Here is a 23,741-nt window from a genome sequence, read left to right as displayed (position 1 = left end):
GTGAGTGATTTCATAAAATAGTTAATGTAGTTATTCTCTGGACTAACCAATTTCACTTTAACTATATTATATAAAATTCTGAAACTGTATCACAGAAGAATCAGAGTCCTATGGATAATCTGCTGTCATCTCAGATTCTGTTTCTGATATTAATATTATATATATATATATATGTGTGTGTGTGTGTGTGTGTGTGTATATATATATATATATATTCTTTAATAATGCCTATAATATTAACCTTACAAGAAAACTTTTAAAATCCATTGTGTGTGCTAACCAATTTGTCCTCTGCCTTGAGTTTACTTCTATATTTTCCTAAATGTTCTTGAGAAGGAAAAAAAAGTTAATCAAAACTTCTCTCTTACCATCTCTACCTGATCCTGACCCCACCCCACCCAATGCAGGTAACACATATCTGTGTCTCTCTCCTATCCTACCTGATGCAGGTAACCCAACAGCAATACTAGACACTTCCAAAAGTCTGCCCTTCATTCCATCTGTAGCAAACGAAGGAGGAAAGCACTGGACTGTTAATGAAGTTAGAGCCCTAATACGTGTATGTTCAGACAAAAGCATCCAACAACAACTAGAGGGAACAGTAAGAAACAAAAGAATATTTGAACATGTTGCTGCTAGACTCCAAAAATTTGGAATTGATAGGGACTGGAAGCAGTGCAGGACAAAGTATAAAAATCTAAAACATGAATACAAGAGCATTAAAGATGCCCAGTATTCAGGCAACACAAGCAAAAGTATGAAGTTTTTTAGAGAATTGGACGCTATTCTGGGACATGGCAATGCAGATAAAACAAGCAGATCAGATAATGACGACAGTGAGAAGCCCGCAGAACGGAAACAAAGTACACCAGGAAAAAAAATCAGAGGTAAGAGTTCTAACTATCAAAACTGTTTCTGATTTATCAGTATTACAGCAGTTTATATATAAACAATAACAAGGCTCAATGCATTAAAAAGTATACAAAGTTTAATTCAAACTATGACTAAAACATTAAAAGACGAACAAGGAAGACCAAAAACAGCATGGGTGCCAAAGTGAAGAGGAATATGGACAGGTCTGTCCTGTGCTATAATTACAGTTGATATTCCATAAAAAAACATCTGAATAAAATCTAAAACTACAAAGCTGATATTGGGGTGGTGGGGATGGGGGATAATAGCAAGTGCCATAAAGTGCAGTTAGATGGTGATGAGGCAGAAATATACATGTGTAAACATAAATGGGTTCCTAGCCAAGGCCGCTGTTCTAGGGAGAAAAGGACTTGGGATATTCTTACCAAGCCACACTGCGCCCGCCTCCCACAATTTCCTTGCCACCCAGCATTGTAATGCAGTACTACACAACTTCTGACTCACTAAGCCAATTGCAGCCTATCACCCATGCACTGTGTCCTACTAGGGGCTTGATAAACAGCCTGGTTTTGCTGCCTGCCTGGAACTGCCAAAGCTCTTTGTGTGTGTGTGTGTGTGTGTGTGTGTGTCTTTATCCTTTGAATACAGAATACAATTCATGGCTGTTGAGCTGTGTGTGGCTTAGCTGGTCACAGGTTGTGCAAACTCGTACTAGTTCATTCTCCTCAATGTAAAAGAACTCATCTTCCAAACTGGCCCTGATCTGCCCAAGCTGCTAGTCTAGGAGTGTAGAATTACTTTCAGCCCAGGGGCCGCATTCCATTCTGGAGACGCTCTTGGGGGCCTCATCCCAGTGGTGGGCAGGGGCGAAGACAACAGGGGTGGTGCCAAAAATATCAGCATATTTTAGCTTAAAGCTCTTACTGCCACTAACTAAGCCTTAGGAGAGGCATTTCAATGTTTTAGAACGGGGGGAAACCCTGTACAAAAGCTGGGAAACCATCAAATGGGACCAGTGGAAAGGGGGATGGGGCCAGAGGAGCCCCAGAGGGCTGGACTGAGACCCCAGGTGGGCCAGATTTGGCCCATGGGCCTGAGGTTCTACACCCCTGCACTACTACTTCAGAGAAAGTTGTATTAAAACGTGAAATATAAACAGTTAAGATATTTGATATATTAAGCATATAAACTATAAGTCATTCCTAAGCGCTTACGATTTAATCAAAGAATAAAACCTTATTTGTCAGGATAGCTTGGAAGGACACGAAGTACGGATAAATAAGCATACAGGGTTATACTGGCAGGGGACTACATAGGGGACACAGTGGGAGAGTTTGGAAACACATTGTTTCCCCTGCCCCTGTTAGGTGCGCAACCAGGATTACCCCAGTTACCCATGCTGTGTCACAGATTGCTGTGTCATCCGAACCCAGCGTGCAGCGTGGGTGTAGTTCACTTTCACCCACCGTACAACCTACACTTTGCAGCATGGGTTGCAGGGTGGGTGAAAATGAACTAGGCCTGTGCTGTGCGCTGGGTTCAGCCGACGTGGCATGGATAATTAGGGTACTCCTGGTTACATGACCGGCATGTGTGGGTGCAGGGGAAACAACTGAAGCTGCATTGTTTCCCCTGCTGCTTGTCCAAACTGAGTCATTAAGTCTAATTGTAGTTCTCATGCCTTGTTACCTTTGCTTCTCTAATCCCTTCACTTGCCCTGCTGTATCTCACTGTTTAAATTTAGAGTGGAAGCTCTTCACAGTCAGAGTCCTGTTTTTGCCTAAGACTCTCTGTGAAGTATTATGCACATTGTCAGTGCTGTATAAAATTGGGATAACTCAGTTTAGATTATCGTGGGGTTCTCTGGACTTGCCTAACCATTTCCTTCCTTCCTTCCTTCCTTCCTTCCTTCCTTCCCTCCCTCCTTCCTTCCTTATTTATTTAATCGCCTATCTGGCTGGTCTCCCAGCCACTCTGGGTGATATGCAATAATAAAATCAGTTTAAAACAATAAAATTCTACATTAAGAACATCATATTTCTAAAAATACCCTAACCCACGCCAAATGCCTGCCTGAACAACCACGTTTTTAATGCGTGGAGGAAGCTCATTAAAGAGGGGGCATGGCGGAGTTCCCTAGGGAGGGAGTTCCACAGAGTGGGAGCCACCACAGAGAAGGCCTTCTCCCTTGTCCTCACCAGTCGGGAGATCCGGGTTCTAGTCCCCACTCGGCCATGGAAGCTCACTGGGTGACTTTGGGCCAGTCACATACTCTCAGCCCAACCCACCTCACAGGGTTGTTGTTGTGAGGATAAAATGGAGGAGGAGGAAGATTATGTACGCCACCTTGAGTTCCTTGGAGGAAAAAAGGCGGGATATAAATGTAATAAATAAAATAAATAAATAAGCGGCCTGTCTGGTGTTGCTGGAGGCGCTCTTTAAGATAGGCTGGGCCAGAACTATATAGGGTTTAAAAGGTCAAAACCAACACCTTGAATTTGGCCCAGAAAACAACTGGTAACCAGTGCAACTCTTCAGCACTGGAGTGATGTGATCTCGCCAGCAGCTGCCAGCAGGCAAGCCGCTGCACTCTGTACCAACTGCAGCTTCTGAACCGTCTTCAAGGGTAACCCCACACAGAGCGTATTACAGTAGTCTAAACAAGAGGAGACCAGGGAAATAACCATTTCCTTAGAATTACTGCAATAAGGTTTTTTCAGTTATAATAATTTTACAAAATGCATTGCTCATAACCAATGACATTTTATCCAGAATTGCATCAAGATGCTGGTTCGGATGATTCAGTTAGCAATACATCAGGAGACCAGGAGTTCACAGAAACAAGGAAAGTGACAGATGCAGGTGAGTAGAGAGATATTGTGGATGAGTTCCTTGAGTAAAATATGAACACTCTCAACTGTGCAGTATGATGATATCAGTATTTGCATAATCATCCCTTCTTGTACTTCTAGTGCCCTACAGCACAGTAAACAGGGAAAACTATGTAAATGGTCATTTGGAAGAGCCAGTCAGTACACACATGAAAGACGATATAAAAGAAGAAGTTACTGATTTGGGTGAGTCGTGTGCAATTAACCTGTTGTTGTTTAGTAGATTATAGAGTATATGTAAGGAGATGTGTGTTAGATAATGATTTAAAATTGTGGACTAAGCACAAGACTTTATTCAATGGTCAGCAATACAGGTGGTGATGGAGGAGGAAGAGGAGGCCTGTACAAATGCCATCTGGTAGTAGGTAGTTATGAAATACTCTGTCCATAGCAGAAACCTGCTTTATGACTTCATTGAGATCATAGGAACACAGGAGGCTGCCTTATGCTGAGTCGGACCATTGGCCCATCTAGCCCAGTACTGTCGACACTGACCGGCAGCGGCTCTCGAGGGTTGCAAGCAGGAATCTTTCCTTGCCCTACCTGGAGAAGCCGGGGATCGAACCCGGGACCTTCTGCACGCCAAGCAGGTGCTCTATCACGCTGAGCTATGGCCCCTCCCATAGATCAGGTAATGAAAAACCTATACGGCAGCATTTTACACACAAAAGTATTTGACCATCCTGATCTGTCTTCCTATGTCCCTAAAGCAGTACCTGTTGCATTTTACCACCCACCCAAAGTTTTAGTTGGTCAGCAATTGGCTTATGTACTGTACTGGAAGTCAGTGTCCTCTAACCAAACAAAATGCAACAAATTGTATGAACATCAAGTCTACTTGCAACTTTTCAAATTTTTTCATTAACTTTTGCCACATATCCCTAGAACAGTCTTCCCCAACCTGGTGCCCTCTAGCTATGTTAAACCTACAAACCCCACCATCCCCAGCCAGCATGGCCAGTGTCTAATCATATGCATGTGAACTGTTTCATGTCGTTCTGCCGCATGAGCTTTTGAGCATCCCTAATTTGAGCATGCCCTCCCTCTTATTACTCCCTCCCCCCACCACAGCACCACTCCATTTGTTGTTGGGCTCAGGATACAGATGTAAAATTTGAAGCTACAGGAAAAACCAGAAATTGGGGGAGAGGTGGGAGAATTGGATTATATGCAATATTGATGTCAAACCTAAACTTCCTTTACTGCTTTAAACCTAGTTAGTAGTGAGCACAAAAAATAGACTGTTTTATGAAGTATACATCCCATTGGACAAGATGTTCCCTGGCCCTATTTGAAAGCCATACTTACAATTCAAAGTATCATACAAATACAGCAAGATTCTAGGATATTCCTCCAAGAAAATAATTGCTACACATGTCTCTTAAAATAGCATGTTGCCACCAGGTCTTTAGCCAGTAGAGGATGCTACCATACCATACTCTACCATAGAAAATTCTGTAAAAATGTATAAGTTTGTATGAATGATCCACTCCTTCAACACAAGACCAAGCTATGAGCTTGGTTGTTTGCTCTCTGTGAAGAGACTTTTAACTGATGACAGCAGAATTTGGTTGTAATTTCAGATATGATCTTGAGTATATTGGGAGGGGCTGTAAAGTGCTACAGCTATCAATTAGATTTTCTTGCTCAATATTTGCCAACAGCATTATCTAGCAATCCCCAGAACTTGGTTTGGAGTTAGATAATGCAGTCACTGACCCCTCTGCACAACCTTGGACATTAACCTCTTTGCTGGGTCAACCTCCAGAGCTGTAATTGAGGATATCATTTCCTACATCCTATCACAAGGATGGCATCACCAAACAGCGAGAAACCAATTACATTAAAGGTCAGCACTCCACCTCCTTTCACAGAGATGAAACATAGCAACGCACAAAGAAAAAGGCAAACATTTGGAGTAATTGTGATTACCCAGCTAAAACATGTTCTGTCAATGAGCTCTCTTAGAGAATTCTTAATGCCATGCAGAAATGTAGCAATAGGGCTCCACAGTATGGAAAGAATAGTGTGTGCTCTGCATTGATGTCCCCAAGCTTGCTGCAGTCAGCAGAAAGTTTCACACTAAATTCAGTGGACAGGATACCACATACGTCTTCACAGGAAGTGAAGGAGAATATCTGGCATATCCATCCATTTACTAAATAGAGGGCATTCTGTGGGCACAATTCTTTTCAACAAGAGCACAGCACAAAGTCACATTTCCCCTGCCTTTCCCCCCTTTTATGTGCTTACTCAGTCAACACACTAGGCCATTAAGGGGAGGGATTAGGCCTGTGTGCACTTCCCACATCCCTTTCTAGCTCTCCACTCAGTCAAGGAATACAGATGGAGCATGCAGGAAGGCTAGACAGGGGATGTGGAAGGCATGCACAGGCCTTACAGCTCTTAACAGCCTGGCACACTAATTGCATGCTGAAGAGGTGGCAAAACGGGCTCTATTATACCATACGGGGATTTTTCCATGTGCAGGCACTATGCCTATATGGGAAGAGACATGCCTAATGTGTCACAAAAAGTGCCTCGAGATCTCATATGTCTCCTGAACTCATCTGACCATAATGCAAAGTCAGTAATTAAGAATTGGCCCTGAATTTTACCTTGCAGTGTAAAATAATCAATTGCCTTAGCCTACTCCTGTTCTAAAGAACTAATATGTATATTCTTTCTGGTAACTTGTAACGCAAGCCTAGAATTCAGTATTTAAAAGAGTCTTAAAAACTTACAATAAAAAAGTAAAATCTTAGGGATCATCAACATTTTTGCTCCCAACTCACTAGGTTTTCTTTTTGCAGTGTCTATTGCAGGGATGGTGAATCTCCAGCCCGTGGGCCAGATGTGGCCCTCTGGGGTTCCCCATCTGGCCAACAAGCTTCTTTTGCTGGTCAAAAGGGGAACCCCACATAAGAGTGTATTTAAAGGCAATTAACCTTTAAATACCCTGAAAAGATTATTTTATTGCAAAGACTTTGAGCAGTGCATTTTGCAGGCAGGATAGCTGTTGCATAGAACTGAGGTGTACTTTTTGTTGGCAGGGGAGCTCTATCAAGGTAAGTATGTTTTATGAAATATATGAATTTCATACAAAACTAATTATTACATTTCTAAAGTCTATTTTGAATTTACACAGTAATCCCTGAAGGTGATGATTCCATTAATAGTACTCCAGAAGGTATAGAGCTCACATGTATAAAGCAAGAGCCAATTGACATAGGTAAGTCAGCCATTCACCATGAGAATTTGTAAACAACTCCACCCCTATCCAGTACACAGGTTTTACTTTTAAAACATATTATTAGCTTTCATAACTTGCTTCCTTTTTGTTTTACTCAGTCCACACCAAGAGTGGGGAGAAGGATAATCCCACCCCCCACCACACACACTCACACAATTATACTGCTGAAATGGAGAAAGCAGGGGTGAGACAGTCACCAGGAGTGGATTTTTGTCTGGAAGCACTATGAGCTTAATTTAGTTCTGGTACTCAGAACAAATTCTTGGGCTTAAGAGCTCTTCAAGTCTAAGTGTAAGTCTTTTGCACCTGCTCCCGCTGTGAACATCGGTGTTCTAGAAAAAAACAAAGTAGATCCTGCAGTCCTGAAGACTTCCCTCCCCTAGCCTATGCAACATCTCTCCAATTATCCTAGTAATGAACACATTTGTTTTCTCTGGAAATTTCACACTTTATTTTTTTTTAAACCTTCCTAATTTTTTATTCAAACCACCATGTCTATCTACTAAATAAAAATTATTTTAATCACGGGCAACATTTTCAGATAATCTTAGAAATCAAGCTGCAACCCTAGAGAAGGATATACAGTTTCACTGAGCTTGGACATAAGAACTCCATGGGCCATATTTAAGCGTTATAAACAGATTTTTCAGCTCTGCCCCCTATCTAAGATATAGCATGGTGGGAACATGTTGGTGGCCCTAGTGTCTATCATTACTGTTGGTGAGAACATAACTTACTAAAGAAACAAACAAGGTGTATTCACAAACTCTTATAAATACTATCTAGATGATTTCCAACTTAGGTCTCTGGGGCCAATTCATGATGTCAGGACATTGTTGAAGCCATCTCCAAAGAGAAATAAAAAATGGCCATACCAGACTTCTTATTCTGCAATCCTAAATACACTTCCTAGGGAATAAGCCCAATTGGATGTAGTGGGACTTACTTCCAAGTAAATGTGCATGGAATTGCATGCTGGATGGGTGACCCGCAGTGTGGGATTCTGCCATCTGTGGTCAGAGTCTCCTGACAGTACTGTCATATTGTTCTTGGACGTGGCATCCTCGTCCCACATCATGAGCCACAAGCTGTGTCTGGCCATAGTGCTTGATGTCAATGTCTTTGCCTCAAGCTGCATAATGTTTAGAGAAGAATCTGCTCAGAAGGCCACAGTGAAGGAATCGTTTTGGAGGGGCTTGCTCAAGCCTATCAAATTGTATCAATTCATGGCACACAGACAGGCAAATCTGGAAAAAATGGAGAAACTGGAAGGTGCTTGTAATCAGAATCAGGAACCTACCTCCAGACTCAGACTCATAATGAGGCCTTTTTATTATAATAGTTCTAGTTTCTGGCACAGAATCTTCTTTTGTTCTGCAACTGCTTTAGCTTATTTCAGAAACACTGTAGTCATGTTCACTGCACATCCTCATGACCTTAAGCAAGCAATTGTACCAGTTCACACATCATAACTACCCATGGCTAACAAACCGTGGGTTGTTGAAAAGATGAACAGGATTGAGCATGCCCGCTGGTTCTTGTGTGCCCACCCCTGCTGTGACAAACAACCCAGGGACACTCCATTCCTGGGTTGTTTATCATAATGTCCAACCCAGAACTCTGGATTGTTGGGGAACCAACAAGTTTCAACCTATTATCAGACATCACAATAAACAACCCAGAGACAGAACGTCGCTGGGTTGTTTATCGCAGCTGGGCACCAGCATGCTTGCTTGCTCCTGCTGCATTTTCAACAACCTATAGTTGGGTTGTTGACAACGTGCAAAGCGGGTCATTGTCTCTTGGCTTAATTCTCTGCATCTGTAAAATGGGAACAACAACAACCTGCCACATGCAATTGTGAAAGTTAACCAGATAGTGTTATATAAAACAGTGATATCAATGGCTGCATTCAGATGACATGCTACTATGGTTTAGCAAATGAGCCTGCCTTTCCCCGGGTTTGTGCACTGCCCCTCCTTCTCCTCCTCTGGTATGGCCATGAGGAAGAGTTTGGAAGCTTCCACTTCTGATTAGCTACAGCTTGTTGTGTTGTCTGAACCCAGAAAACTATGGTTAATCTTAACTATGGTTACAAAGCTGGCTTGTATGGTTTGAAGTTGGCTTGTTTAAAACTAACCATAATTAGATTAACCACAGTTTTCCAGATTCGGATGGCATGACAAGCTATGGTTAATCAAAACCAGAAGCAAATCCTTCCAAACTTCTCTTTCTGGCTGTGTAGGAGGGGTAGAGAGGAGGGGAGGGTGCTAGGCTTGTTCACATCTTGCTAAAGCACTGTTTATCATGATGTTTGAACAGAACTGATATCATCCATCTAAAAAGGGCATGCACCATGAATTTGAATATTGTTTAGCGATCGAATTGTACTATAATCCTTATCTCAGCTGTTCTCACAAAACAATCCTAACCCACATCTTATCTCCCCAAAGAGATCAAATAGCTGTTTCTAGGGACAACCATCAAAGAAAACAATTCACATAAATGTTATGGTAACACTGGAATCAGTGCAGATTTGCATCCATATACAGATGGAGTATAAAGTCTGTGAAAGTTCAAAGACATAACTGCATCACATGAATTCAGTGAATATTCCCATACAGTAAGATACTATGAGTGATAAAAGTCATGTGAATACTGCAAATGACCCTGTTTCTGTGAAGTGGCTACTCTGTTCCTTGCACATAAATCTATCTAAGGATGATAACTGCATGAAGTCAGCAGCACACAACTCCCATTGCCAAAAAACCCCTGTAAGTTTTTTTTTTTAAGGGTGCAACGGAAAGGGAACATTGCTGAAATGGTGAATATTCCAGAGCAAGGTGCATGTTTCTCCATTGTCAACTCTATTACTGAGGGCCAAACAAAATGTTGCAAGGGAAACACAGAGACTGAATGAATCCTGTATTCGAGTCACAGTGCTGACAGGTATGCTGGGAGGGTGGATTTGCAGGGGAGGATCAGCAGGTTCTCCTCTGCAAATGAGCTCCTCCTGTGCAGTTTTTATTTTCACCAGTCTGATCCCAAAGCCAAAGGCATCCTGGGGGAAAAGCTCTTGGGGGAAGGGAAGGCATTTGAACCTCTCCTTCTTGCCAATGCTTCCTTTGTAGAAAATGCAGGCTTGGGATCACGCATTGCCAATGTGTCTAGTGGCCCTGACTCATAGGCAAGCGCCAAGACTGTGGGCTGAAGACTCGTGATGCAGCCCTCCAGCTGAAGCTGAATCGGTCTGGGTATGGTCAGCGCCTGCATGGGAAATCACCTGGAACCCGAGCGTGAGTTCCAACATGGAAGAACGGCAAGATATAAAACATATCACATAAACAGTATGCATTAGACGAGAGTGGGAAAATAAAGGGAAGTGAATGCATACTTCTACTGTGATATAGGAAGAGAACTTGCAGATGGCGCTTGCAGCAAGAACTGCGAGTCCGTTGTGACCTCTGGAGCTCACAGATCTCGCCACAGGCAAGTGCCCCAAGCCCCACTTCCCACCTTACAACAGAGGCCTGCTCTACATATGCAGCAGAATGAAGTGGGAATGGGGTGGTAGGGTTCAACGGTGGTAGAATGGATGGAACCATATCAGAGAGCAGGTAAGGAATGTTATTTTTGAATGTTTCTATATGTAGAAAGCTCACTGAAAGGTGAATGCTAACACAGTACGAAGCGAGCTAGGCTAGAACCTGTCTCCCTAATGTGCTAGTTTTTAACTCGTGGGGTGTGGTTATTGCTTATTTTAATATGGGAGGAGCATTCAAATACAGCATCCCACACCTGCAACCTCCAGTGACCACAGCCATTCTACAACTTCAGGATTTTATCATCTTCTTCTGTTCATATGGGGGGGGAGGGAGAATAAAAGAAGCATGTCAATTATTTTTCTTATCTTCCCACTTTCGTACAACATGTGAACTGGCCATTAGATACAAACCCAGATTGTACGATTCACACTGTCTCAAGCACAAATTGCTGCAGTTTTAAATACCACTTCCCAAATCACCCTAAGAAGACTTACAGGGGAGTAGAAAGTTAAATTCCAGTTCACCATGTGAATGGTGCCATCTAGAAAGAAAACAACAATATTGGCCAAACTGGATGATAATGAGGGTCGGTCCTTCCAGGATTATCTGAATTATGGCTATTTCTATGCATCTCTTTTGACACAGGCATCATGCTTCACAGTACAGTCCTGATTTTAACAGCTGAAGCAGTGTAAGTAACACTGTACGTTCTGCCGCATATCAAAAGCGCCTGAACTCAATTGTGCAATATAAAAGGGTGTTTATATAAGTCTTGCAAAATTTTTATGTTTTGTTCCAATAGCAACACTGGAATTTTGGCAAGGAGTAAAATGGTAGAAAAGAAAGTAGAAGAGTTGTTAGGGAAGAACAAGAGTCAGAGAAATGCGGACTGTAAGCCCCAAAGAAAGAAAATGCAGAGAAAACTTTCACAGACGTGCTGTAGCCATGAGCCTTATATATACACTGCCCACAAATGTTCAAGTTTTTTCTTACGCTCATGAATGCTTGAATGGGTTTAAAGAGCAATGATAAGTGCGTAAGCAATGAAGCCTCTGCATTACATGAAATGTTTTAATCATCCATGGGCTTCAACCCAGCTGCTAAGTACTGGAGGCACAGCCAGGATGTTTCCATGGCCGGCCACAGCTTGTATTCACAGATCCTTGTCTTTCATAACTGACAATGGAATTTACTTTCACGTTAGATCTACTGGATCAGGCTTCCCAGAACATACAAACTGCTTATAATCCAGTATAAGGCCTTTTTTAAAAACTATGTTTGTATGGCTGCCCAATAACATATATTCCCTGGGTGGCTTACAGGATTTTAAAGGGAAAAAAAATACAATATTAAAATGCAGTATCAAAGCAGTATTAAAAAAAAGCACAAAAATTGTTCTTTCTGGAATTTACTGAACTATTTTACTCTATTCGTATTGCAATGATATAAAAGATGGTATCTGACATAGTAGACAAAAGCAGGCAAATCATTTCCAGGCACTGCTTTTGAACTGGTCCTGATGTGTCCTTTTGCAGCTTTGCCTGCTAAGTACTCCCCACTTGGGTTGATAAAATGGTTTTGCTGGGTTGCTGCACTGATCGCACTTGACAACAACTTCCAACTTTAATTATATTTAAGAACATTGGTTTGTTTGGCATAGTTTTAAACAGTGGAGCAAGACGCTAGGCAACAACAGTGGGAGAGGGGCTTATTGACCTCACATCCCATTTGTGGACTTTCCAAAGGCATCTGGTTGGCCAATGTGGAAAATAGGATGTTAGACTAGCTAGGCCTTTGGTATGACCCAGCTCTTCTTATGTTCTTATGAAATAATACTTTCAGGCACTTTAAACATTAACAACACAAGTGCAGCTAATTCAAAACAATTTTAAAAGCCTCAGAGTCGCTATTTCATCCCCCCTGTAGCAAAGAAAAGGGCAGCAATTGGGACAAAGATAAAAAATAACAAGTTTCTTTTCAGAGACATGAATGCGAACTCAAATGTGAGTTGAATAAAAAGTGGAGTCTTTCTTGCTTTCCCAAAAATGCAGTTTTCTCTCTTCAGCTACTATGACTGGTAGCAGCTTCAAACAAAGAGCACCAAGCCATCATTCAGAGGCTATTTACATAATAGCAAAAGTGTTCACCAAGGTGACTAATTGGTCTTTGGTGCTCTGAACTATCCTGCACTTGTCACTCAGCCTGGAAAACAGTTTTCTTCTCCTAAGGGACAAACTATATATTGCATACGTGGAATAAGACCTCAGCAGTTTTGGAGTTAGTAATCTGTAGACTGGTCCCTAGCCAGTGTTTTTTAAATTTTCTAACTTAGGGTGCAATCCTATGTGTGTTTGGACAGAAAGCAATCTTACAACTTGCAGCATTCCCCAGACAGCCAGGGACATGTTTGCATAGGAAGTATTGCAGTTTGCAAAGGATTCTGGGGCTCACATAGGGCCCTGGTCCAGCCTCCTGAGTCTCACCATCACCCTACATGAAGTGGAAACATATTCCAGAATATGCCATACACTCCCCTGAGGCTACACTTTCCAGGGGAAGATCAGCTGTGGATGACAAACCATCTTTCAGAGAAGCCTGTCTGCAAGTACTGGCCCTGATATAGAAGAACTGCCCCTCCCCCAAACTTTCAAGGAACTTCAGATCATAGTTTGAATACCACTGCCTTATGTTGAAATGTCAATGCAGTTTCTCACAGAGGGGAAAAAAATGTCTCAGTCTTACCTGTTTGATACAGTGTTGGTCCTTCCCTCTCAGGGACTCAGCAGATTCCTGCTCCAAGGAAGTAATTTGTTGTATGTTCTTTACAGAATGGGAAGAAAGGAGTAGGGGGACTTCTCTCTCTTATAAACCATTTGGACATCTACACTGAAATTTAGTGTAGACTATTCCCTTGCCTATCAGAGCAGTTGCACAATACAACAAAGCTTGATATATTCTGATAAGCACTGTAGGTGAATCTGGAGGATAATTACTCATTTGAAATCCCTCTAAAAGTAAGACATGATAACTATTTAAGGGTGCAAATCTATGTACACAACTGGAAGTAAGCAAGCATGTAAGTAAGCATGCAAAGGAATGGGCTGGATAAAATCTTCATTAGGATACTGGATTATCAACATTAATGCCTCTTCAAAAATAATCTGTTTACTATAGCAAAAAGTGTAAATAAAGTCATGTTAAGTTATAAGGCAACACAGCCTCACTAGTCATGAATACTTGGAAGGGTGGGGTTTTAAAAAAAAAAATTGCAAGCAGGAGAAAGAATGCAGGGGAGGAAAGAGGCTGCCTTGGAGCTACAAACTAGCCTGACTAAGATAGTATGCACCCACACAACTGCAGAATAAGTGAGTACTGTGGACAAGGTTCTCAGCTCTGCTCAGCAGCCTTGTGTGATGCAACGTTACAGCTATGATGTGGACAGGGATACAGCTGGGCCACACAACTCCTCTTGGCAGCCCTTTGAGTGGCTTCTGCTATTTGCCAAAGATACAGATGTAGGAATATTCATTTAATTTTTTTAAGCAATTATAGCTATGTTTGTAGCTGCATACTTGAAATTAGTGTTGTACCCTGTTCATGCAGATAAAATAGGAAAGGTAGCAGGCCTCCTTCCTGTCTTTCCTCACGAACAACTCATGGTGAATGTCTACATACCAGTAAATTCTACTAACATACCAGTGTGGGAACAACAGCTTCGCATATTGCTTCATCTCTAGCCAGTTAAAACTGGGATTGATGAGAAAGGGCAGGTGGATATAATATAAGCTATGGGTTATTAAAACAAAACATATTATTCTTTTGGATAGATGATGATTCTATCAGCACAGCCTCAGAGGACGCATCTGGATTTTCAATGTATAAACAGATAACAGGGACAGGTACGTGATTACTTATTTGCTTCTGATTGAGGATGGGGGGAGAAGGGGCTGACAACTCCTTCATGAATTCCAGTCCTTGGTCTTCTGCCTCTAGTACTGCACATTCATAATCAAAGTAATCCCAGACTAAGGGCGCAGTCCTATCAATTGTGCTGATCAGAAGGCCCTGAACTCGGAGGGATCCAATCATCTAATGCAGGGTGGAAAGAGGAGCAGAGGTGATATTTGCCTCCCCGTCCTCCCACCCTGCAGATTTCACTAGACGGGCTTTTCAGCCTGTCTAGCTGGGGCGCTTCGGAGGAGGAGGCTGGAGAGGCTTCAGGATAACTCGTATTCTGGCCTCTGGTTTCCTCCCCTCCCCACCCAGCGCAACACCCCCTTTTCCCCCTGGCCGTGAGGGGGTTGGATCTCTGACCCCCCCCTTCCAAGGTCAGAGCACTGTCTCCAACCTTGGAGGGGCTTTACCAGCCATCCTATGGTCCCTGGGACACTCTAAATTGTTGCAAGCTTATTATGGGTGGTATAATATTTCCAAATCCAGAAGCTGGAGTTGTTAGTGTAGGTTTCCATAGTCCTGCAGCTGCCCAGAGGCAAATTCAACTATGGTAATTCTTGTGGTTAAAACGTATCTGTGAAGTGCCTTTTCAATTATATTCCCTGAAAGCTGCATTACCTAAACACGCTTACTAGAGAGTAAGCCCTACTGAACGCAGTGGGATTTACTTCTGAGTAAACATGCATGGATTGTGCTGTTAGTCAACCTGATTTACAAGCTTTAACCCGCTTTAATTCTTTATAGGGATTTCTCCCTCCTCCAAACCAGAGTATGTCCCTCAGCAAGAGAAATAAACTATTATGAGGGTTCCCACTTTCCATCTCATATATGGATCACCAGATTTTGAAGACTAGCCCTAAACACTTCATACGAGCAGCCTGTTCAAAATAGATTCCTGTAGCAAAGTAGTATGACAGACAAAAGACTTTCTATACAATAATCCATGGTGGACTAAGAATACTTTTATTGGTCTGACCTTTTCTTCCTGAAACACACGATGAATCTTAATTCACATTTACCGCTACCTTTACAGGGGGAAAAGTGCCTTACACTTACTTAAGATTAAGTGAATATTTAAAGTGAATAATTAAAGTGAATATTTTTACTTTAAATATTTCCAGTTACTGATTTTGCTTTCTTTGTATTTTCAGACAATCAAATATCCTCAGATGAAGCACAGCATCACTTTAGGGTTATTACAATTAATGATACGGGAGCAGGAAAGCACTGGTGTGACAATGAAGTCAGAGCTCTGATAAATATATGGTCAGATGAGGAGATACAGCAAATGCTTGAAGGGGCAACAAGAAACAAAGAAATATTTAAGGAGATTGCCAGAAGACTAATGAAAGCTGGAATAGATAGAGATTGGAAGCAGTGTCGCACAAAATACAAAAACTTAAAATATGAATACCGTGTGTTGCAAAAAGAAAGTGATCAGCTTGGCAACGCAAGGAGGAAGATGAGGTTTTATGATGAAATTGACTGCATTTTGCGAAGCCAGCCTCCAGGTATGCATGCTTCCAGAGACTGGAAAACTAATTTTGTTTTAGACCCTAAGGCCACCATGAACAAAAGCAGCTATAGTTTAGATATTAGGTTTAGTGTATGCCTTCGAAAAGTTAGTAGTATGGGTGGATGGCACTGAGTTGCTTCTAAATCTTGTAGCTCAATGGTCAATGTGTCATATCCCTACAGAAAATCACGTCAGGAGAATTGCATTGGTGTTCCGAGTTGCTTAACCATGGTTTAGCAACCAGAAGTAGGTCACAGGGTTACACACTGACCCTGTTCACACGTTACAGGAAGCTATGATTGTTAGAGAATTTGTGCTAACCATGGTGGCTTAGCATGTCATGGGAGGGGGGGAAGAAAAACCCGCTAACCATGGTTCCAAAACCACCCTGGCTAACCACCCCACTGCAGCATGGTTAAGGGGCCGCGGGGTGGTTTACCATTACAGCTGTCGTGCTCCCCTGTGGTTAAAACGGGCTCCAGGTGGTTTTTAGGCCATGACCGTAGAAACAGTAGCGTAGAGCATCCCGCACTTCCAGCGACACTCTAGCCAGCATGGACTTTCCCTATGGTTGCCAGTGCATCGTGACAGGTGGAGTGGCCAGCACATGCGTTTTCGCGGTGCAAGAGCCACTGGGATCACTGGTGCTGGCAGTGGGAGGATGGTTTCAGTAAAACGGAGGGGGTGGTTACAGGAATTACGCAGCACCACATGGTTTCCAGGCACGTGACGGGCGTGCTCGTTGTGTTTCACTATCCTCCCTCCATAGTTACCCTAACACCACCAACCCCCGTGCAGGTCTGAACAGGGCCATTCCCTCCTCTCGTTAGCATGAATTCACCCCAAGTGTAACTATGATTAACTTCTACATTGGCGCTGATGTTACCATAGTTAATCACGTCCTAAGAGTGGTTAACATCAGTGCGAACACAGCAGATAATACTGGACTCAGTCTTGTAAATAAGACCACAAGAGTTACTAGACCGCAAGTTTTTTTTTTTAAACTAGCCTGCTAAGAGGCTAGTAGCATCATGCTGTTCATGCTGGCCACAAAGGAAAGGAAGCCCCACCTTCCACTGCCACCATGGAAATGTGGGCTACTGGCCTTTTTTTTGCCTTTTACCAAGTGAACAGGAAGAGGATGAAGAGAGCTGATGGATGGCTGTCCCTTCCTCTGCAGCCAGCATGGAAGCCAAGTGACTAGCAGAAGAGGAACAGGGAGATCCATTCTTCCTCAACCAGCCCATTGATTTATTGGTTGCCTATGGTTACCAGACTTGTTAAATACAAGTCTGAGTTAATTGTGGCCCCTCTTTATCCAAATATTGGATTATGCAGGAATTCTGGTTAGCTCTAACTGTAGTCAACTCCAGTGCCATGGTTAAGCTATCGGGACAATTATGTCTGCACCATTCCAAAAAGCATTAAAATCAGTGTTAATAATAAAGCTATGAACAGGTGAAACTGGAGTTCAGGCAATGAGATGGGACATATGGCAATGGAAAAATAAACATTACAGAATTGCACACAGAGTGAGTGATACCCCCTTCCCCAAGTTCTCTACATATTGCAAAGAACATGGGGTGGGTGTCTTTTCATGTCAAATGGGAGAGATACTCCACCCCTCCCTTCATTCAATAGCACATGAAGAGATTGAGAATTTTTCTCATTGCATCTTGAATTTGGGCCATTATTTTAGCATTATTAATAATCCATAAACAATAAAAAAATAATGTTCCAGAATAGCAACTTATCTGTGTATTTATTATTAGAATGCACCTTTACACTTATTATTATCGTCTTTTTAAAGAGACATTTACAGACGCTATCACAGACAAAGTACCGCTGAGGATCAAGCGAAAGGCATCTGACGAAGGTAAGAATTGCTTCCTGCTATTACACTACATCTGTGGGTTGATTGATGTAAGCAAGCTATAAAAGATGAAAACCCAGATGCAGTCACCATCATCTATGTTGGGTGCCTTGTGTACGTGGAACCTGAACAGAATCAAAAACTCAATGGGAAGCAAGGATAAATCCAGAGATCTGCCTTCTGTGTGTAGGTTGAAATGGATGCCACTGTGTGCAGGTAAACCACCCAACTAACATAGTTGTGGGTCCATGAGACTGGATTGGTTACTTAATCAGATGGAACCCTATTCAATGCAGCCTCAGTCATTCATGCAGACTGAAGGGGAAGGCACATGCCCATCTGTCTTCCACCACATATCTTCATATGCTGTCTGGAACCACTGAGCTTCCTAGCAAGACACAATGTCTTGTTGAATGCATTTATCTCTGAATTGGGCCCCGTTGCACTGGTCAGAGGCAGTGATTTACAAGCAGGGAACTGACTTAGTATCATTACAGGCAAACCAAAGAAATATGCTTGGCTTAAAACCAGAAAATGTGTGGGAGTACAAAAAACTTACAGGGGGGATCCCCTCCCCCAAACAGCCTAATGAGAACTGGACATGCCTGCCAACATATGCTAGCTTAGAATAATCCAATGTAGCCATCTCTGAAAAGGCTTTTCTTCCCTACAGAACCCTTACCTGTTGACTTAAAGAAAAATGCTACTGAGAATATAACAGCCCAGTCACAAAGAGGTAAATCTGAAAGCATACATGACAGCAGTAGAACACAGCTGAATGGTGTCCTTCCTGCTGTGCAACAGGTTGGTTTATATTTTGTTTTGTTTTGTTTTACCAAAAGTTATCATGCAAAGAAAAATAAAAGAACTCTCAGATGACAGCCGTTTTACGGACTCATAGCTAGTAACCAGTGACTGAAACTAAAATAAGATTATTTATCTAGATTCTCACGATGCCATGACGTTTTTGTTTTAATAACATCAAGAAATTAATCTGCTGTGAGATAATCTGGGAAACTATTTCACTGTTTAACAATCTTAGGATATAATCCTATGCACATTTATCTGGAATAAGTATCAGAACATGTGGACATGACGGGGGAGTGTTTCATTTCTCTACACTGTGTGATCCATTCAGTGTTAAAAGTTAATCCCCCTGCCACTTCATAGTTGATCTGGCGAGTGCACATTTAATAAATACACAAACATTTGATCTGATACTAATTCTGTTGTGCTCAAAGATGAAAGCTGTAGCAATGCCATTTAATTTGCAGGAAGATTTTTATGACTTATTTGGCTAGCAGAGAAACTGACCACTATTAGCTGCACCTTGACTCATTTCTTATCTTGAAGGAAACAAATTTTAACCCTCTTCACTTTATACACAAGAACTTGTTAGCAGCATCCTTAATTACACATCTGGTAGAATGAGGAAAGACAGCAGTCTGTTCAATTTGCACTCCAAGGAAAACCAAGTACTAATTTTGTAATTGTTTAGGTTCCAATCCAGAGAAAGTCAGGCATGCTTAAGTACTGTAGAAATCAACTGGAGAAGTTTGCTAGGATTGATTCTAAATTCCATTGGTCTCATCAGGACTTGACATAATGGCTTGGATCCAATGGTGTCCTTCTGCCAATAGAAAAGGAACAGCTGATGTAAGGGATTCCCCCCCCCTTGTAGCTCCCTGTATACCCCCTAAATCTGCTCTGAGTTGGGGGACCCTCTGGAGATTTGTGGACTGCAGGGGATAGGACACTGGATTTAACTTGTAACGTTCTCTGGATCAGAACATCAGTTCCAATACCAGACTTTTATACGCTTGCAAATCAGATTTGAATTTCTCACGAAAAACAACTTCAGGCCCCAATACAGCAAATTTCCAGTGTAATTCAGTATTTTAAAAATATTCATGTTGCCAAAATGTATCTTGTGGAACTGCAGCCAAAGGACATAGTTGTAGCAGTTTTCCCAAACAGCATGGGAAATCTGCAAGTAACAACTTAGTAGAGGTGAGATTATATCCAAATGTGAACAGATACATTTTGTGAAAGCATGAGAAATCTTATCTCCTGAAATGAAGTTACAGTATGCATCTTCAACAATGCCAGGAAATAAAAAGGTCAAGACAGAACAGAGAGCCAAAAAGAATAAATTATAATAATATATTTGCAATAGTGGCTGAAGCAAAATTTAATGGCACGCTTTCCCCTTCTTTCCTATAACAAGTCTCACTTCTATTCCCATTAAATTTTACCAGACTGGTTGACAAAATGTTCTGATTGGGAGAAAGCAGAATGTGTTCTGAAACTCCCATAATATGTGGACATCCCATTCTTGCCAAAGAATTTCTCAAAATGGAGTATTGTTTGGAAAAAAATTAACAAGCCCAAAGCTTGTTCCAAACAGCTTGTTGCAGATCTGTCTGGGTCAAGGACTCGCATGACGTTTTTTCCTTTATTGATTAACGTGGATCAAGTGCCTGGAGCAAGATGTTAAAATATGGGCTTAGTCTTCTTTCTGTCAGGCATCCTAGTTTTGTAACAGGTTTCATAACTATTCAACTATCACTCATGCTTGTGAATAACACAACACTCTTAATTCTCTTTCATAGTAACACTTCTGTATAAGTATTTAAAATCCAGTCCTAGTATTAATGCCTGAAGAACAAGGTTTGTTTTTTGTTTTTTTTAAGAAAAAGATAGTTATAAAGTTTACCCCTAGTACAACTGGTTCCAATAGGATTTTAGTACTTTAAGGCTGCAATCCTATATTCACTTACCTGGAAGTAAACCCTGCTGAATTAAGTGGGACTTCCCCTGAGTAGAACTGTAAATCTCATTACTTTGTTAGAATTCACTGCTTGAGTGAATTGTATTCCTAGTTCCTATTTTCTAAGGCCTATACATCCAGAGTGTTAATTCAGACTGCAGTTAATACTGCAGCACAACTGTATCCTAACAGAGGAATCTACTCTTGCAGTCATCAGAAACTAACTAACAAAACTAACACAACAGTTCTGACTTAGAAGGATGAAGTGCTACTTGCCAATTCCAATCAGCAGAACACTTGTCCATCATGTTGCTTGCCACTATAGAACAACTGTCTGAAGGATGCTGTTGAATACATTCCAGATGTGCAATTTCTACTTGTTAAAAAAAATAAAAATCTTGTGGCACCTTAAAGACTAACAAATGTATTCTGGCATAAGCTTTCATGGATGCTGTCCACTTCCTCAGATGTCGACTTCCAATTGGTAGATCTATGCTGAGTGTGGGGAGAGATGTAAACTATGTTGTCAGAGGAAACTGAAATGCAAAAAGTACAGACAGTGATGATTACCTTAACAGTAGCCATTCACAAAACATTGTTGGGTGATAACACAGACATCATTGCAATGATGAGTCGATTAACGTATGCAGTTTTATTTAAAAAAAGTCCTTATTCAAGCCACAAGAAATATAATCAATCCCCTTTGTTCAATAATGGCTCAGTCACAGACTGTCCTGGGAGGTTGAAATGTATAGAAACAAAGGAATTACAAAGACACTTGAACTTGAAACTGCTGAAGTAAAATTAATCAGGAGATTAAACTCTATTTCCTGTGGTTTGAATAAGGACAAAGGTTTGGTTTTTTCAAATCATACTGTATATGTTAATTGGGTCACCACTGCAGTGATGTCTGTGTTATCACCCAACAATGTTTTGTGAATGGCAGCTGTTAAACAATCACACTCTGTACTTTCTACATTTCAGTTTTCTCTGACAACACAGTTTACACCACCACCACCCTGCTCCCAGCATAGATCTGCCAATTGGAGGTGAACCCTCCATACATCTGATGAAGTGGACAGTACCCACAAAAGCTCATGCTAGAATACATTTGTCCATCTTTAAGGTGCCAAAAGACTCTTTGTTGTTTTTGCTAATATTTAACAATATCCTAATAAAAGAAATTTTCATTTAAAAGGAATCGCATGGTCCTCTAACTTCTTTCTGCCCCCAGAAAATATGAGTCAGGAAACTCCAGTATTAAAGGGATTAGTAGACACATTCTAAATATAATTATAAAGGAACTTGTCTAATGGAGTTCAGCAGGGCTTCCTTCCTAGTAATTATTGCCAGGATTGCAGGCTAACACTATGATCCTATGCACAGTTATTAGGCAATAAGCCACATGCAATTCAGTGGGGCTTTGCTTTCAACTAAACTAGGATCATGCTGTTATCCCTATCAAAATAAATACATGTAAGTACTTGTAACTAGGTGCAAGATAGCACCTTATGTAGCAATATTTAAATCCATCTTCTGGCACATGCCCCATTTTTTTCATAGAATCATAGAATAGTAGGGTTGGAAGGGGCCTACAAGGCCATCGAGTCCAACCCCCTGCTCAATGCAGGAATCCAAGTCAGAGCATCCCTGACAGATGGCTGTCCAGCCTCGTCTTGAACACCTCCAGTGTGGGAGAGCCAACTACCTCCCTAGGTAATTGGTTCCATTGTCGTATTGCTCTAACAGTCAGGAAGCTTTTCCTGATGCTCAGCCGGAATCTGGCTTCCTGTAACTTGAGCCCATTATTCCGTGTCCTGCATTCTGGGATGATGGAAAAGAGATCCTGGCCTTCCTCTCTATGACAACTTTTCAAGGCTAAACAGGCCCAGTTCTTTCAGTCTCTCCTCATAGGGCTTTGTTTCCAGTCCCCTGATCATCTTCGTTGCCCTCCTCTGAACCCTTTCCAGCTTGTCTGCATCCTTCTTAAAATGTGGCAGTTTCAATGGCATTTATACAGCAATGAGATGTTTAGGGTAAGGCAACTCCTAGCTAGGCCCCATTCTAAGTTATTTCAAAGGCACATTTTAGATAGAAGAATCTATAATGTGCATTCAGAAGAGAATGGTTGTATTTAACTATCCACTATTAGGCTTTTAAGTTGCTTAACAATGGCTGGGCCATGACTTTACATTTTCCCATGTGGCCTCATACAGCATACATTATAATATTCATTTGCTAATCAGGTACTATTGATAAACCACATCCTGGCTACTAGTCATGATGGCAATGTATTACTGCCAGAAGCAGGAGGGTACTATGTGGGTTTGTATGGGTAGCTGGTTGGCCACTGTGGGAACAAAATGCTGGACTAGATAGGCCTTTGGTCTGATTCAGCACAGCTCTTCTTATGTTCTTATAGTAGGGGTGAGTGGAGGGGTGCTCATGGAGTGATTGTACAAATCAAGCCACATGTCTGAACCCTAATGATGGTTAGTGTATGGCTCAGGGAAAACCCAGAATCATTAATCAGAATTTTAAATTGGCTTATTTCCTAAACCATAGCTAGCACTAACCACAGTTTGTCCAGGTTTGGACATAATAAGTAACTGAAGTTAGTTGAAAACAGAGGTAAATGCAGCTGTGCCAAAGGAGAACAGAGGGAGGTGTGCAGAAGCCTGAGGCTCCCTGCTGCTTTTGCATGTAGTAGCACAAAACTATAGTGTTACATGTGGACACCATCTTTGTGTAGTGTGAATATATACTGTGGATGAACCTGTCAAGTTAACATACCCGCCACAGCAAACTGACAACACAGAAGTTGAGCAAGAGGTTAATAGAGATAAATTAATAGAGAGGATGAGGGGAAAGTGTCAGGTAGTTCTGGAAGGGCAATCTAGGTGCAGGGACAGGTCTTTCATTACGGTTTTGCATCTTCTGTCAGGCTGTAGATTTTGGGGCAACATTAAAGAGCAACAAAAAATCAACTATTTAATGTATTGTTACAGTTTTACCACCGTGACAATATTATTTTCTGGGACTTGAGTCATCTGTGGTTAGATGAGA

General features: G+C 41.6%; 2 protein-coding genes across 7 annotated transcripts in view; one reads left to right on the top strand and one right to left on the bottom strand.

The window, feature by feature from the left end:
• PAICS (phosphoribosylaminoimidazole carboxylase and phosphoribosylaminoimidazolesuccinocarboxamide synthase) overlaps positions 1-23,741 on the top strand; it is a 53,085-nt gene that overhangs the window by 7,945 nt on the left and 21,399 nt on the right. The window contains exons 3-10 of one of the 5 annotated variants that reach the window (XM_084856697.1): positions 450-887; positions 3,646-3,735; positions 3,846-3,950; positions 6,913-6,996; positions 14,390-14,461; positions 15,668-16,027; positions 17,843-17,908; positions 18,579-18,709. In XM_084856697.1, the coding sequence (XP_084712823.1) occupies positions 450-887; positions 3,646-3,735; positions 3,846-3,950; positions 6,913-6,996; positions 14,390-14,461; positions 15,668-16,027; positions 17,843-17,908; positions 18,579-18,709 (1,346 nt within the window). Of the gene's footprint in view, positions 1-407; positions 888-3,645; positions 3,736-3,845; positions 3,951-6,912; positions 6,997-13,912; positions 13,928-14,389; positions 14,462-15,667; positions 16,028-17,842; positions 17,909-18,578; positions 18,710-23,741 lie in introns of those variants that run through there. The other 4 variants (XM_084856696.1, XM_084856699.1, XM_084856698.1 and 1 more) reach the window with 4 other exon arrangements.
• Positions 1-23,741, bottom strand: part of PPAT (phosphoribosyl pyrophosphate amidotransferase) — a 61,640-nt gene that overhangs the window by 35,316 nt on the left and 2,583 nt on the right. The window lies entirely within an intron of this gene.

Source organism: Heloderma suspectum, chromosome 5 (assembly GCF_057233095.1).
Source record: "Heloderma suspectum isolate Gila_16-S chromosome 5, 16-S_ref, whole genome shotgun sequence".
In the NCBI taxonomy this organism is placed as follows: domain Eukaryota; kingdom Metazoa; phylum Chordata; class Lepidosauria; order Squamata; family Helodermatidae; genus Heloderma; species Heloderma suspectum.
The sequence above is the reverse complement of the archived record's forward strand: the minus strand, read 5'-3'. Positions and strand labels throughout refer to the sequence as shown.